At 48.1% G+C, this 12,599-nt stretch overlaps 1 protein-coding gene across 4 annotated transcripts in view; it reads right to left on the bottom strand.

The window, feature by feature from the left end:
• Window positions 1–12,599, bottom strand: part of PPP2R2C (protein phosphatase 2 regulatory subunit Bgamma) — a 139,842-nt gene that overhangs the window by 79,489 nt on the left and 47,754 nt on the right. For 2 of the 4 annotated variants that reach the window (XM_083155367.1, XM_083155377.1), the window contains exon 2: window positions 7,575–7,706. The exons of the other annotated variants lie outside the window; for them this stretch is intronic. In XM_083155367.1, coding sequence (XP_083011493.1) covers window positions 7,575–7,584 — 10 coding nt within the window. In that variant the 5' untranslated portion in view covers window positions 7,585–7,706. The remainder of the gene's footprint in view (window positions 1–7,574; window positions 7,707–12,599) is intronic. 4 annotated transcript variants of the gene reach the window in all.

Here is a 12,599-nt window from a genome sequence, read left to right as displayed (position 1 = left end):
TGCCCACCAATGTGTATATTTTTATATGCCCACTGATGTATATATTTTTATATGCCCACTGCTACCAATGTATATTTAAACACCACTGCCCACCAATGTTTATTAACAATAGGTGGTAACGTATAAATTAATGGCGCAGGCCAGCAATATATATGTTACTGCCTATTATTAATAAACATTGGTGGGCAGTGGTGTTTAAATAAATATACATTGGTGACAGTGGGCATATAAATATTGGTGGGCAGTGGGCATAAAAATATATACATCAGTGGGCATATAAAAATATACATTGCTGGGCAGTGGGCATATATAAATATATACATTGCTGGGCAGTGGGCATATACAAATATATACATTGGTGGGCATCGAACATTGGTGGGCTCATCACATTGTGCAGCGTTATGTGTAATTGTCATCACAGTGTGCGGCGTAATGTGTAATTGTCATCACGGTGTGCGGCGTAATGTGTAATTGTCATCACAGTGTGCGGCGTAATGTGTAATTGTCATCACGGTGTGTGACATAATGTGTAATTGTCATCACGGTGTGCGACAATGTGTAATTGTCATCACGGTGTGCGGCGCCATGTGTAATTGGCATCACGGATAAATAGTGTATAATGATTCAAGTAGCCTGTCATTGTTTGGCCTTGATCTGTGAGGCGTACTAGCAGAGGCGGATTGGCCCACCGGGAAACCGGGCCATTTCCCGGTGGGCCGGACCAGATTTCACTCTGGCTGGGCCGCTTACCTTTGTTAGAAGCGGCCGCAGCCCAGCCTGGTCATGAACGGCAGCATTGCCCACAACAAACATGGCCGCCGCATATATGCATATATTAAATGCACATATGCGGCGGCCATATTGGTTTTGGGCAATGCTGCACTGTCTGAGGAGTGGACGCAGGATGCCGACGGAAGCGCGGCTGTGAGTGATGTCCGCACACCCGCCACCCCCCCTGGCCGTGGCGACAGCAACCCCCGCCACCCCCCACCCCCCCGCAGTGAGGAGCATCCGGCAGACAGGGGAATCAGCGGCCGTTGATTGGCTGAGAGAGCCCTCTGTCACGGCTCTCAGCCAATCAGCGGTTCACCTTTACTTTACTTTTCAAAATGGCAAGCCCACTGTCGTCGCTCCACAGCCCCCCTTCACTAATGTGCACTAAGTTTTGGGGCCATTCTGCTCACTAAAAGCTGCAAGACATGCACAGGCAGCACACTGCACACCACAAAGGTATTCATCCTGGGGGAGGAGGGATGCAAGGGATTGCATACATCTGTATGCTGTACTGTATGTGTGTCAGTGTGCCCCATGCCATTATACAATGTGTGTGTCAGCGTGCCCCATGCCATTATACAATGTGTGTGTCAGCGTGCCCCATGCCATTATACAATGTGTGTGTCAGCGTGCCCCATGCCATTATACAATGTGTGTGTCAGCGTGCCCCATGTCATTATACAATGTGTGTGTAGGGTCACCACCCGTCCGGTTCGCCGGGTGTTCAGCAGTAGCTTGGCTGAGCTCCGACGCATTGCGGGTCCTCACTTGGGGCAGTGACCTCCTCTCTCTGCTGAGTGAGGTGACTTCCCCATCGTGAGATTTTGCGCCTTCTCCGTTGCCTCATGCTGTGCTCATTTGTCACCGCCGCTGGTCCAATTGGGCCTCTTGTATCTGGTAAACTTTTTTTTTTTTTTTAAACCGTGTGTATGCTGGCTATTTGTGAAGCGCGCAGTAGTTCAATTTGCCTTTGACTCCAACCTGTGGGGCATATATATAATGGGCATCATGTGTGTGGCATATGTATAATGAGCATCAAGGTGTGGGGAATATGTATAATGGAGCATCACGGTGCGGGGCATAATGTGTAATGGGCATCACGGTGTGTTGAGTAATGTGTAATGGGCATCACGATGTGTGGCATAATGTGTAATGGGAATGAAAGTGTTTTGTATAACGTGTAATGGGCATTATAGCGTGTTGCGTGTGAATTACGGTGTGTTGCATAACATGTAATGGGTATTATGGCACGTGGTATAATATGTTTTGGGTGTGTGACGTGTAGCAAGCATAACGGTGTAAATTTTTGGCGCGCACTTTCCCTATTGTCCTTGGTTTTTAAAAATTGTTGAGCCCTGGCATAACTCGTAATGGGCATCATGGCCTCTGGTGCGCACTGTCACTGTTGTCTTTCTTTTATGAAAAATTGTTGAGCCCTGGCATAATGTGTAATAGGCACTATGGCATGTGGTATAATATAATATAATTTTTGGTGTGTGCCTTCAGCGTAACATGTAATGGGCATCACGGTGTGTGCCATAATGTATAATGGGCATCAGTGTGTGTCGTAACGTGTATGTGGAATAACCGTGTGCGAAATCAAGAAAAGATTGAAGCAAATGTAAAAAATAAGGCGGGGCAATGGGTGGGCTGTGGGTGTGGGTGAGCTACTAGCCATGACCCCACAGCGGCAAAAATGGGCCACGCCCCCATGTCACTAGGTTACGCCCCCTAAAAATGTTGGCGCGCCTGCGGCGCGCAACGGGTGCCCTCGGCCCCCCTAGGGCTGCTTCAAATAATTTCCCGGGCTGCTTTTAATTCCCAATCCGATCCTGCGTACTAGGTCACTGTGTGGGCCTTTATATTTTTATGTCACTGTGTGGCCTTCAGCCCGCCAACTAAAGTGCGGGAGTACAATGACAATTCCTGCGGTAACCAATGTCTGGACATGCAGGTTGCAAAGGTGAGATGTAAGGTAATTGTTTTCCTGCTAGACCACGCCCTTATATTAAGCCACACCCCTTTTTAAAATAAACCATGCCCCCTATTTCGTCGCGCGAGCGCAATTTCTTCTATGTCGTGTTGACTTTTGGGGGGGGGGGGGGGGGCGCATTTTTATTCCTTTGCCCTGGGAGCTAAATTGTCTAGAAACGGCCCTGATGGGGGCCTTTACACATTGAGCTCATAGGTGATCAGACACACTGCACCTGTCATCTACTTGGAAGGTATATGACCTGAAGGCAGAGAGAATCTGACATTCATCTGTAGATCTAGGAAGGGCATGAGCTGAAATCAGAGTAAACATGGTATGCGGTCACTAGGTAGACATTAATGGTCAACAGTGACTAGGTGGACACCTGGAAATGATTTACATACCCAAGGTCGTACATACACATTGGAAAAAGGTTGACACACACTTATGGTCGACATAGACATGGTCGACATGAATAAGGTTGACATGAGTTTTTCATATTTGTTTTCAAAAAAAGGTGGTTTTTCATACTTTACTATGCAAGTGGGCATAGAGTGGGAATATAATGGTGTGCCAAGCGCAGAGAGCCATGTGGCACACTTATACGGTGTCCATGTCGACAGTGGAGTGGAAATGGCTGACATGCAGAGCACTGTGCGGAGCCCTTACTGCGGAGCACTGGGTGGAGAGGATGGTTATGTAACCGCATCTGACAAGCAGTCATTTTGGCACCACATGAAATATGTTGTTCTCTGACCAGATCTCTGCTTGTGCCGGCACTGGTAATGTGGCTGTGACTCTGCTATAGCAAGTGAGAGAGATGAAGGGGTAATTCAGACCTGAGGGAATGTGCAGTGGCAGCGATCATGTAGATGCCGCCCCACTAGAGTGAAATCCACTATCATGTCCCCAGCTCCTGTGTCCCTCCTATCCCTATCTCTCCCCTCATTTCCCCAGGTCCTATGTCCCTCCTATCCCTCTCTCTCCCCTCATTTCCCCAGGTCCTGTGTCCCTCCTCTCCCCTGGTGTTTTGTCCCTTCTCCCCCTCATGTCCTGTGATATCCCCCCCCCCTCATGTGCTAAGGTCCTATGTCATTCCCTCATGTCCTGTGTCCCTCATATCCCCATGTTGTCCCTCCCCCTCATGTGCCCAAGGGGCCCATTTATCATGGATTGCATTTACAATGCAATCTGGGCGGAATGTTACCGCCCAGGACCGCATTGTAAAATGCGATCCCATCAACGGGATGTATAAAGTTGGAGGCGAAGGGACAGGGCTCCGAAAAGAGCCCGCCCCTGCGATGTCCGGAGCCCGAAGCTGGGGGGTCTGCGCATGCGCGGTTAGAACTGGTCCCCCACGATCCCGCTGACCGCACTGCCGCCGAGGCAGTGCGATCCCGTGGTCATAGTCTAGTCAGAATGGCGATAGCCCAGGGATGCGAAGCCGGGCTGCCCGATGTTGATACATTGGTCAGCGTCACATCCCCCATAGAAACCTATAGGGGATGCAGCCAGCGGCGGCGAAGGGGGGATCGCAGCAGGGATACATTCGTGGTCTACTTAATATTTGCAGCTAACCCCGGAAAACTTTTGTTATCGGGGATTTAGCCGCAAATATTCTTTGACAAATGTGCCCCCAAATCTTGTGTTACGGTTGAACCAGCTCCTTCATTCCTGCCAGGGAGGGCAGTAAGCTGACATATTGCTTAGGGTGCTGGGGAACCTTGCACCAGAAATGACAAGGTTCAATAGCAAGGTTCTGAACTAACACGTTCAGAACCTATATTGCTATTGAACCTTGTCATTTCTATGGCCTGACACAAATGTATTCACAGCTGTAGATTTGTATGCAGTGTCTGCGAAAATAGCTTGTGGCTTAGCCTATCCCAGGCCCTGTATACAAAGGTGCAGTATCCGTCAGTCCATTATACGAGTTCATTGTGGTGGCACAGCACTGCCGCATGAGGTAAGATGCAGGAGACATTACAGCTGCATACTGTATGTGACTGACGCCGCAGTCTTCTGCTGCAGCGTACCTGCATTTTACTCCCTGTTACCTGCCCCCAAACACACCCTGACTGTCACTCATCGTGGCATATGCGTGACTGAGATATGTACACAGTCGAACGCCAATCACTCCCCTGAGATACTCAGGTTTGTATATATCAACTAGTAAGCCAGCTCAAAGCTAATGATTAGAAAGCCGCAGAAGAATTTGCACTTGCTGCCAACAGATGGCAGTGTAAGCCCGATTGAAGCAAATGCTTCCAAAGCTAGTAGATGTAGTTTTACATGCTGCCAACAGATGGCAGTGTTTCAGAGTCACACAGACACTGGACATATATATATATATATATATATACTGTATATATATATATATATATATATATATATATATATATATAAATAATATGCAGCAGATTTTGTATAATTGCTTAGAGCCCTTTAACATGTGTATAATGATGTGTTAATGTGGGTGTGGTACAGGGGTCCGACAGTCGGGATCCCGACAGTCATTAGCCCAATGTCGGGATCCCGACTGTCCGGACTCAGACAGCATGGTGAGCGCAACTAAGCCCTTGCGGGCATGGTGGTGGACCCCCACGAGGGAAAATAGCAGGTGGCCGTCCGGAACCCGGCTCCCCGACGTCGGGTAAATGCCTGTCGGGACCCCGTCCGGCATCCGTTAATGTAAACGGGGGGGACTGATGTTTCACTCTGCACATGCGTACATGCTAATATACTCATGTGCAGGGCCGCTGTGCGGATGCCTCCGGCAACTTGCCGACACGTTCGCACAAGGGGGCGGGGGATGGAGGCGGTCAGGGGCGGTCGGTTTTTACAAAAGGATCTCCAAATATCTCGCTATGTGCCATGCAGTCACAATTTTACAAGGGGCAGCATTTCTTTCTGTCTGAGCGGCGGCTTTCTGCTCACAGTCTGCTGCAAATTGTCTGATTCGTGATCCATGGTGAATGAGGCCCAAAGATTGGCTGTCAGCCAGGTGACGCATCACATCATTGGCTTTCTAGTGCCTCCCAATTCAGTGTCTTATATATAATAGGCTATGTACTGTACTGTAGGGCATGATTCATGTTTGGGGGTCTGCACGATTCATTCTGTGCACGTGCAGCATGTTTGACATGCTGCAGTGTTGGGGGAGGTTCTCAAACTCGGTCCTCAGGACCCCACGCAGTGCATGCTTTGCAGGTCACCTCACAGAATCGCAAGTGAAATCATTATCTGCACCTGTGGGTCTATTCAAATGTGTCAATGAGTAATGAATGCACTTGTGACCTGGAAAATGTGAACTGTGTGGGGTCCTGAGGTCTGAATTTGAGAATCCCGGCAATAGGAGAACTACTGGACAGGAGACAGAGAGATAAATAGAGAGAGATCAGGATACTCTCCTGCACTGGAGGTCCAGGTGTGGATGGCCACATTACAGCATATGTGACATCAACAAGCCCCGCCTACCCTAGGTAGCAGCATGGCGCATATTTGCCCTTCCCATGTGACGATGCAGATCGCATTACCAAATCACGCCTGCCCCTTTATACTTGCCCAGACCATCTCAGGGAGGGAAGGTATGAAAAGTAGAACGTATTATATAACGTATCGTTCTTCCATTACTTTTGAGTTAGCTAAATAATTAAAATGATCACAAACTACATGTTGGGGCTAATTCAGCTTCCATCGCTAATTAGAGAATTTGCAAATCCAGTGATTATGGAATGACTACGCCTGTGTACCGTACACATCGCACATCGGCGATGGTTATTAGTGAAATAAAATGTGCTCGGATCATAAAGCAATGTGGTCGGACTATAGGGGTTATTCTGGTTCACTCGCAAAGGCAAATTCACTCTCTAATAGACAAAACCATGTGCACTGCAGGTGGGGCAGATGTAACGTGCAGAGAGAGTTAGATATGGGTGTTATATTCTTTCTGTGCAGGGTAAATACTGGCTACTTTATTTTTACACTGCAATATAGATATCCGTTTGAAGTACAAACCCCCGACCCCAATCTAACTCTCTCTGCACGTGTTACATCAGCCCCACCTGCAGTGCATATGGTTTTGTCCATTAGAGAGTGAATTTGCGAGTGAACCAGAATAACCCCCTATGACTGTTAGGTAGCCGCCGTACGGGAGTGGAACCCTGACCTTTTCTGGCGCAGGCTTTCCCAGGCCTTCATGAGTAAGGTCTGTGATGTCAGCGATGACCACTTTCACCCTGTCTCAGTCACAGATTAGAGGAAGGGTCAGAACTGCACAGACACAGACTGCTGGTTTGGGAATTGCGTACGGATTTGCAAGTCAACGGCAGGTAGAGATCCCTTCGCAAATTGACTCGGGTGGGTTTTATTTCTGTCTGGGCGTCGGCTTTCTCCTCACAGGCAACTGCAAATTCTCACGTTAGGGATCCAAGCTGAATTAGACCCTCAATATAAGTGTAAAGTGCAGGAACTAAAATAGACAATTACTTGGGTGATGGGTACCAAGGATGTGTACAATCGCAGATAAGAAGGTCTCTGATGCTGATAAACTAGACTGAGAACAGTGAGGTGTGACTTTACATTCAGGGCCACATGTACTAAGCTTGAAAAGTGATCAAATGGAGAGTGATAAACAGCCAGCCAATCAGCTCCTACCTGTGATCTCACAGGCTGTGTTTGAAAAATATCAGGTAATAGCTGATTGGCTGGTTGTTTATCGCTCTCCATTTTATCACTTTTCAAGCTTAGGACACCTCGCCCTCAGTGATGGTACAAGAAGATGAATAAACACACAGATTGTACTATCTCCCCTGACGGTGCGACTCACCACAGCTCATATTTCAGCCCTTGTGAAGCGCAATGGGAATCTGGGAGTTGGTCTCTCTGGGAAGTCCACAATGTAGGCTGTACATGCCCTCTCCACAGTCTGGGAGTCTCACAGGCCGCTCTCTTTTCTCTCCTAAATTAAAAAAGATGGAAAGGTTCTGACCATCTTTTTCTCAGGTAGGAGATAGGTCATGCAACTTGGTCTCTACTAGCAATGTCTACGGCCTTGATGGCTAACCTTGACACTCTAGCTGTTGCTGAACTACACATCCCAGCATGCTCTGCATCATATTTAGCATGGCCAAATAGCAAAACTGAAGCAGAGCATGCTGGGATGTGTAGTTCAACAACAGCTAGAGTGTCAAGGTTAGCCATCAAGGGTCTATGGCATGCTTAGATAAACCATGGTACTAATACAGCGGTTGTAGAACCACAAGTCCAAGCCTCTGCTAAAGCATTGCCTTCCCAGCCACAAAAGATGGAGAGGCTGACAGAACATGCTGAGACTTGTAGTACCATAACAGCTGGATACCAGTAGTCTAAGGTGTTTATATCAGAGGGCGTCTTATTAGCCAGTTGCAGAAACACTGTCATGTGAAATCAGTGCGTGCCAGGTCATCTTATTCAGCTACAACATTCCAGGCCAAGATTCTTCATATAAAATACTGTATTAATGTTGTGAAACATTGTATCTTAGTCGAAGCTGTTCTCTTCTCACACCACATCATCTCTTTGGTACCTGTTTAGCATGAATATATTATTTTTGTTGGATGTCTTCTTGTTCTTTCTGTGTCGGAGGTGAGTTTGGCTGTCTCTCTGGTCTCAAGCTTGCTTTGAGGGGGTCAGAGCTCTCCCCCCATGTACATTACTGCTACTTACTGGTTTACTGATCAGTAGAGTAGCACTTAGGGTAATAAGGGGCCATTTATCAAGGATCGCATTGAAAATTCCTGCTGCGGTCCCACCTACATACATTTGGGCGATAGATAATATTTAGCAACTAACGGTACTTGTTTCGTTTCACGGCGGCAGCGGCCGTGCGTCTGAGTCCCCTTGTGGGGCTCGGTGGCTCGCTGCGCTCGCCACGCTATCTAATATCAACTCTATGCCAACGTGGATAGTGGGGGTATGATTTATCTACGTTGGCATAGAGTTAATTTCGTTTATTTTAGATAGTTTGGTGAGCGCCGTACCCGGAAGTTCACGGCGGCCATGCTGCCGCCGTGAAACTAAACAAGTACCCGACTAACCCCCGAAAGCGGGTGTTTACGGGGATTTAGCCGCAAATATTGAATGATAAATGGGCCCCTGGTTCTCTGTAGTTGGCCATGCAATGGCTACAAGCAGTGTATTGGAATTTCTTCTGTAGTCACAAGATATCCGAGCAAAAAGGAAGAGAGTGAATGAGCTTGCTGTGGAAATTGTGGTTCAAATTCTCCCTACATCATGTCATGACTGTGGTTGCCATGGCAAATTTTAAAACGTTAGCAACATCTTGAAAAAACAAACTCACAATGACAGGGCAAAAGACCTTCACAATATGTTTTCTCACTGTCAACCAGACCAGACCAGACAGAGTGATTATGTTAATAAAACAGATTTTTTTTTTGCAATGTATTTAAATAGAAAATCATCATTTTAATGTTTATTGTTATGTTATTACATTAATTCTGGCAATCTGACAGTGAGACTAAGGGGACGATTCAGACCGGCTCAATGAGAGACTAATTTGCTCCCTCGTCTGATGTGTGGGGTTTGTTCATGTACGAATATGTACAGTGGCGGTTCTTACCTCTGCCGCCTCCCTTCCACTGCCACCGCTGCTGGTCCCCGCTGGTGCCCGACACCGCCAGATGCTGGTCCTCTTATGCTTCATGCATCACCCACTCTCTTCCCTGTCATTCTTCACCTCTCGCCTGACACTCTCTCCCCCCTGTCACCCTCCACATTGATTCTGCCACCATCCACCTCTCAAATTGTATCTCCCCTGTCACCTACTGTCTCTCTCCTGTAACCTATCACTCCCCTGTCACCCTCTGCCACTTCGTAACACTCTCAAAGCCTTCCCAGGGATATAAACATTACAGTGACATGGAGCTCGCAATGCAGTGTTCACAGTCACTTCACTTCCTTGTTGTGCCTTTGCAGTGCTACTGTGCGGTCTGTCGTGTGTGGCAGTCAATTTGCTGTTACTGGGGGATACGGTCGTATTGTCAACCCGACAGTAATTAGGTCGACACTGTTGGGTCGACAGGCAACAAGGTCGACATGGTTCTAGGTGGACATGGAAGAAGGTCGACAGCTGTCTAGGTCGACATGGGACAAGGTCAACAAATGCGTTAGGTCGACATGGTTTAGGTCAACAGGTCGCCATGGGTTTTTTCACTGTTTTTTATGAACCGATATGTGCCGACCGGTGGTATTTCATGCCCTACCATCGTGCCCGAAGCATCGTGAGCGAAGCGAGGGGCTGCGACTGACTTCCAACTGTGTCCATGTCGACCTTGTCGACATTCAGGTAAAAAAAAGTTTGAGAACCCAAAAAATGGACTGTTCTGAAAAAATTGGGATATTTGAGAAGTATGGTAACCAGTAGTGGCTCCAAACATGGGGCAGCACAATTCAAAATTCAAATATGGGAGCTACACCCACTGCCAAAGAATCAGTTTGTAATTGCAGATGGTGGCAGTTGATGTGCCTCCCCTATTTGAATTTTGAACTGTCCTGTCCCACGTCTGGAGCCGCTGTGTACTTCACTTTTGAATCTGACCCTTATTCTAGTTGATTCAGATGGATGCGTTTTTCGGACAGGAACCGAGTGTTCTTAGCCCCGCCTACCGTACAGTTTGCTCACACAAACCGAATGCGGTAAGATGCCGATCAAACGGACCGCGAGTGAATGTTTCATGTGAACAACTCCCCCATCTGTGGGAACCTCCCCCATCCTCCGATGGTCGCCGACCATCGAATGATGGACCGAGTGGTCAGGCAGCACCGAGTGCTCCAGACCACACGGACATTTTTCCGTATGAAAGCCGGGATATGGGCGGGCAGCTGACATCCGGCTATGTCAGCTGTCCGCCCTCCACACGTGCGTCACGGCCGCATTAAAATACGTACGCCCAGCGTTTTCATGGGAACGCCTCATCAACGCCTTTTTTTCCTTCGGATGTTGAAAAAACAACAATTGTCACTGCGCATATTGTAAAATTTTTATTGATGCGCAGTGAAGAGTATTTTGACCATTTGTGTCTCCGTTTGGTATGGGAATTGCACCGCTGCAGAAAGGAAACTTATACAGAGGGTAATGAAACTGGCCCAACGGATAATGGGCACTACTCTCCCGTCTGCTGAGGAGATTCAGAGTAAGCGCTGTCTGCGCAGAGCTCATAACATTTTAAAAGATAACACCCACCCGGCAAATGGTTTATTTGTGTTACTACCGTCAGGCAGGCGTTTTAGTTGTATGCGGTGCAGAACTAGTAGGATGAGGAATAGTTTTTTCCCTAGGGCTATTTTTGAATTAAATGCGAATTCAGGACAGGGGAGGAGGGTTGATGGGTTTTAAGTATTCACTGTTGTTGTATATGGATATTCAGTTTTTACTGTATGTATGTATTCGGATGGATGCTAAATTGAATTTTGTCGCCCTAAATTAGGGTGATGACAATAAAGTGGTATCTAATCTAATCTAATGAGCCCAAACAGCCCTTCACGCCCCCTCTCCACACCCTGCTCGTATGGTTCCGTATGATCATTTTCTGTACGGAACACCAACCATCGGCCGTCCGACTGCACGCAGAGCCGTCCGACTCAATCAGAATAAGGACCATTGTGAGGAGACAAGACATGACCTGTTGTTAGCTCTCAAGGACTGGGGCTGGCTACCTCTGCCCTACAGTAAACGTATGGGTCATTTCGAAGGTAGGGCTTATTTGTGCTATATAAAATGTGATACTACAGAGTTTGGAATACAGTATGTTACTATAGAGGGAGGAAATGTGATCCTATCAGTGTGCTTCTATACAGTGCATGTAACAGGAATAGGGGTATCAGCATATTGTAATAAAGGTTACGACCAGTGGCAGATTGTATGTATGGCCTGCAAGGCTCTCGCGCCTAAACCCCCCCCCTTCCCCCTCTCACCCCAGGGTAGTATCACCCATATGCACTGTTTAGCAGTGGCAGTGAGTCCCTGAGATAATTACAGCCAGGCATGCAGTCCCTAGCACTGTATTGAGTAGGGCCTGATTCAGACAGGTTTGCTAGGCTGGTATACTTGCAGCCGCCTGCCTGCCCCCCCCCCCCCCCCCCCCCCCCCCCCGTGCTGCTGAATCCCCTCACTGGCATGCTAGGGGATGTGCACTAGAACCTCCCCCTCACATGCGGCCTGAAAGGGAGAGAAATTATTCGCTGGTCGCTGACGATCTAATGATTTTTCTCCCCTTCGGTAATGAATGTCCGTCTGAACGGGCATTTATTCTCACCGCTGATCGCCGAATACAGGACGGGTCCTGACGTCATGTGATGTCAGAAGCTCGCCCCGAGCAGCCAATGACACCTCTGTGTTCTCCCAGGGGAACGCCCATTGTTTTTATGGGCACGCCCATAAAACGCTGCGCGTTCCCCTGCTCCAGCCCCTGCCTGTCCTCGTCTACCCCCTCTGTAGCTTTCGGTCCGGTTAGTGTGAAGCCCGCTGCAGCCGTTCGCTCCTGGGGTACGCACAGGCGCAAACTCCAAACACGAAGTACAACAATACTTGATATTGATATACTTGATATTTTACCCTATCTAAATGGAGAGTATATACAGTACAGTGGTGTATCAAAAAATGATGCACCTCCCGCCAGGAAAATTTTGGCACCCCCACCCCACACCCCAGACCCCTGTGACTGGGACAGATACAGGCAGGGGGAGGCGAGGTGGTACCCCTAACCTGGTCAGCATGAAGTGCCAGTGCCCGGGTTCTGTGGGTGCGGCGGCGGCGGGAACTGAAGGGTGCTGTGGATGTGGAGTAAGCAGTGTC

This window comes from Crinia signifera, chromosome 1, assembly GCF_055691185.1.
Source record: "Crinia signifera chromosome 1, ASM5569118v1, whole genome shotgun sequence".
NCBI lineage: Eukaryota > Metazoa > Chordata > Amphibia > Anura > Myobatrachidae > Crinia > Crinia signifera.
Note: the sequence above shows the minus strand (reverse complement) of the source record. Positions and strands in the feature narration are given on the sequence as shown.